The following is a 2,471-nucleotide window of genomic DNA, read 5'->3' on the forward strand; positions in this document are numbered from 1 at the left end:
GAAGGAGTGCGGCTTTTGGCGGAGGGATTCCCGTTGCATCTTGGCCCTCCGAGGCCTCTGCAATCCCTCCCAGGTGTGGAGGGCCTGTCAGTCTTGCAGAGGGGAGGGAGCACTCTCCACCCAGGGCTGAGGACCAGAAAGATAGCGGGGCGGGGTCTACAAGAAAGGTCTTTGGCCATAGTGCCAGCCCCCGCCCTTCCAAGCAGCGCTCCCCTGTCTCCAGCGGAGGCTTTCGAGGCCTCCTGGTGCTCGAGAGAAGCGCCACTCCCTTCTGGGCATTTGTTTGCACTGCCAGGCCAGGCTTCTTGGGGCAGGTGGCTGGCTTTCATCAGCTGCGCCGTCCCCTGGATGTCCACGTGGAGCCGCCTGCCTGAGGTTTGTGGGGGTCTCATCGTGCCCCCTCGGGCCTGCAGCTGCTTCTCGCTTCTCCTCCTTTCCCCCCGCCAGCTGTTCTCCCTTCAGAAACATCAGCCGGAGAAACAGCTGTGGGCACACCCGTCTGCCCACGGGGTCGCTGCGCATTCTGCCCCAAAAGGGGGCTCTGAGCCTGGGCTGGGGGCAAAGTGTGGCTTCAGGGCACGTCTGGTTGTTCCCCCGGAGGGTGGGTGGATATGCTTCACTTTCTTTCCGCAAACGGGTTCAGAGCACCGGTCGTGCTCACCCAGTGAAATGTCAGCGTGAATCAAAATGTCAGCGCCTGGTCATGCTTTGGAGCAACATGTTCCCTTGTAGCCCCATGTTCTTTCTGCCTCGATGTCAGCGCCAGACGTAGGTGGCACATTTGTGCACCAGCAGTGGTCAACTAAGAGAGTGATCCTCAGCAGGTCTGCTTGGAAGCGAGCCCCGTTTTATTCAGTGGGGGCTACCTCCCGGGAAAGTATTGTTCTGATTATAGCCTTAGTGGTGGGCATGCACAGAGTACGGCTGTCCTTGTTCTTGGTCTGTTGCATGCAATGTTCCCTCTAAGCTGTGGAGTCTTGTGAGCAAAAATTCTACTTGGTGAGCTACTGGCATTAAAGTTGTGAGCGAGCGATTGGGCTGCTGCATAAATTAGTTTGCTCTGGAGCCCTCCTTCCTGAGCTAGGACAAAAATGTGTGAGCCGGAGGCTAAAAAACTGTGAGCCAGCTCACATTAACTCAGCTTAGAGGGAACACTGGTTGCATGTATGTTGGCATCATTATAGGATTCACTGTCGCAAGGTGTCGGAGGCTACAAAACTGTGAGCCAGCTCACATTAACTCAGCTTAGAGGGAACACTGGTTGCATGTATGTTGGCATCATTATAGGATTCACTGTCGCAAGGTGTGAGGGTGGTCTCTGGCTCCGGACCCTTCAGAAAGCAATCCTGGAGGTCCCAGGACTATTCACACGGCCTCCTTGTTGCAAGGCAATGGCCCCGGGCCTCCCCACTGGGAAGGGGACAAGCGGATCGGCAGTGACCACGGTCAGCCAGAGGATGCTGGGTGATATGTTGTCGAAAGCTTTCACAACTGGAGTTCATTAGCTGTTGTAGATTTTCCGGGCTGTCTGGCCGTGGTCTTGGCATTGCAGGCCCTGATGTTTCGCCTGTAGCTGTGACTGGCATCCTCAGAGGTATAACACAGAAAGACGGAGCACTCTCTGTGTCAAGGTGAGAAGAAGAAAAAGGGTAGGCAGGTAATTTATGTCTACTCAGGAAGGTGGGGTAGGTGAAACATGCTAATGGTGGAGCTTTCCTGAGGAGGTTCTTTTGTGTATGGATTGGGTTGTTTCCCGAGGAGGTTCTTTGGCATATGGATTGTTTCCTCTGAGGATGCCAGTCACAGCTACGGGCGAAATGTCAGGTCCTACAATGCCAAGACCACGGCCAAACAGCCCGGGAAATCTGCAACAGCTAATGATGCTGGGCGAGATGTTGTTTCCTTGATTTGCATCCTGCCTTTCTCGCGGTGGCTCAGTGGTGAAGATGCTTAGCTGCAGACTGGAAGGTTGGTAGTCCAGCAGTTCGAGACCCGAGTTCCGTGTGACGGAGTGAACTCCCATCTCTGGCCCCAGCTCCTGCCAACCTAGCCGTTAGAAAGCAAGGAATTGCAAATAGGTAAATAGGTACCGCTTCGGTGGGAAGGTAACAGCGTTCCGTGCACCTCGGCATCTAGTCATGCCGGCCACGTGACCACGGAAACGTCTTCGGACAGCGCTGGCTCTTCGGCTTGGAAACAGAGATGAGCACCGCAACCCTAGAGTCGGATTCAACTGGCTTTCGAGCAAGGGGAACCTTGACCTTTGGGGGCCCAGAGGGGCTTACACGTTGCTCCCCTCTCCTCTGTTTTATCCTCACAACAACCCTGTGAGAAGGCCTGCCCATCTCCCAGTAGCAAGTAACACAAAAGGTACAAAAGATCAAACCATGCATAAATAAGAAAAAATATATATATTCAGCATTCAATGAGTAATAATCTAAAGTAAAGTAAAGGTAAAGGTCTCCCTTGCT

General features: G+C 53.9%; 1 protein-coding gene across 1 annotated transcript in view; it reads left to right on the plus strand.

The window, feature by feature from the left end:
- Positions 1 to 753: 753 nt before the first annotated feature.
- The window catches only part of SHANK3 (SH3 and multiple ankyrin repeat domains 3), a 368,789-nt gene continuing 367,071 nt past the window's right edge, over positions 754 to 2,471 (plus strand). Inside the window, exon 1 of the mRNA XM_015420662.1 lies at positions 754 to 918. Coding sequence (XP_015276148.1) covers positions 754 to 918 — 165 coding nt within the window. The remainder of the gene's footprint in view (positions 919 to 2,471) is intronic.

Source organism: Gekko japonicus, unplaced genomic scaffold (assembly GCF_001447785.1).
Source record: "Gekko japonicus isolate JY-2015 unplaced genomic scaffold, Gekko_japonicus_V1.1 scaffold1201, whole genome shotgun sequence".
NCBI lineage: Eukaryota > Metazoa > Chordata > Lepidosauria > Squamata > Gekkonidae > Gekko > Gekko japonicus.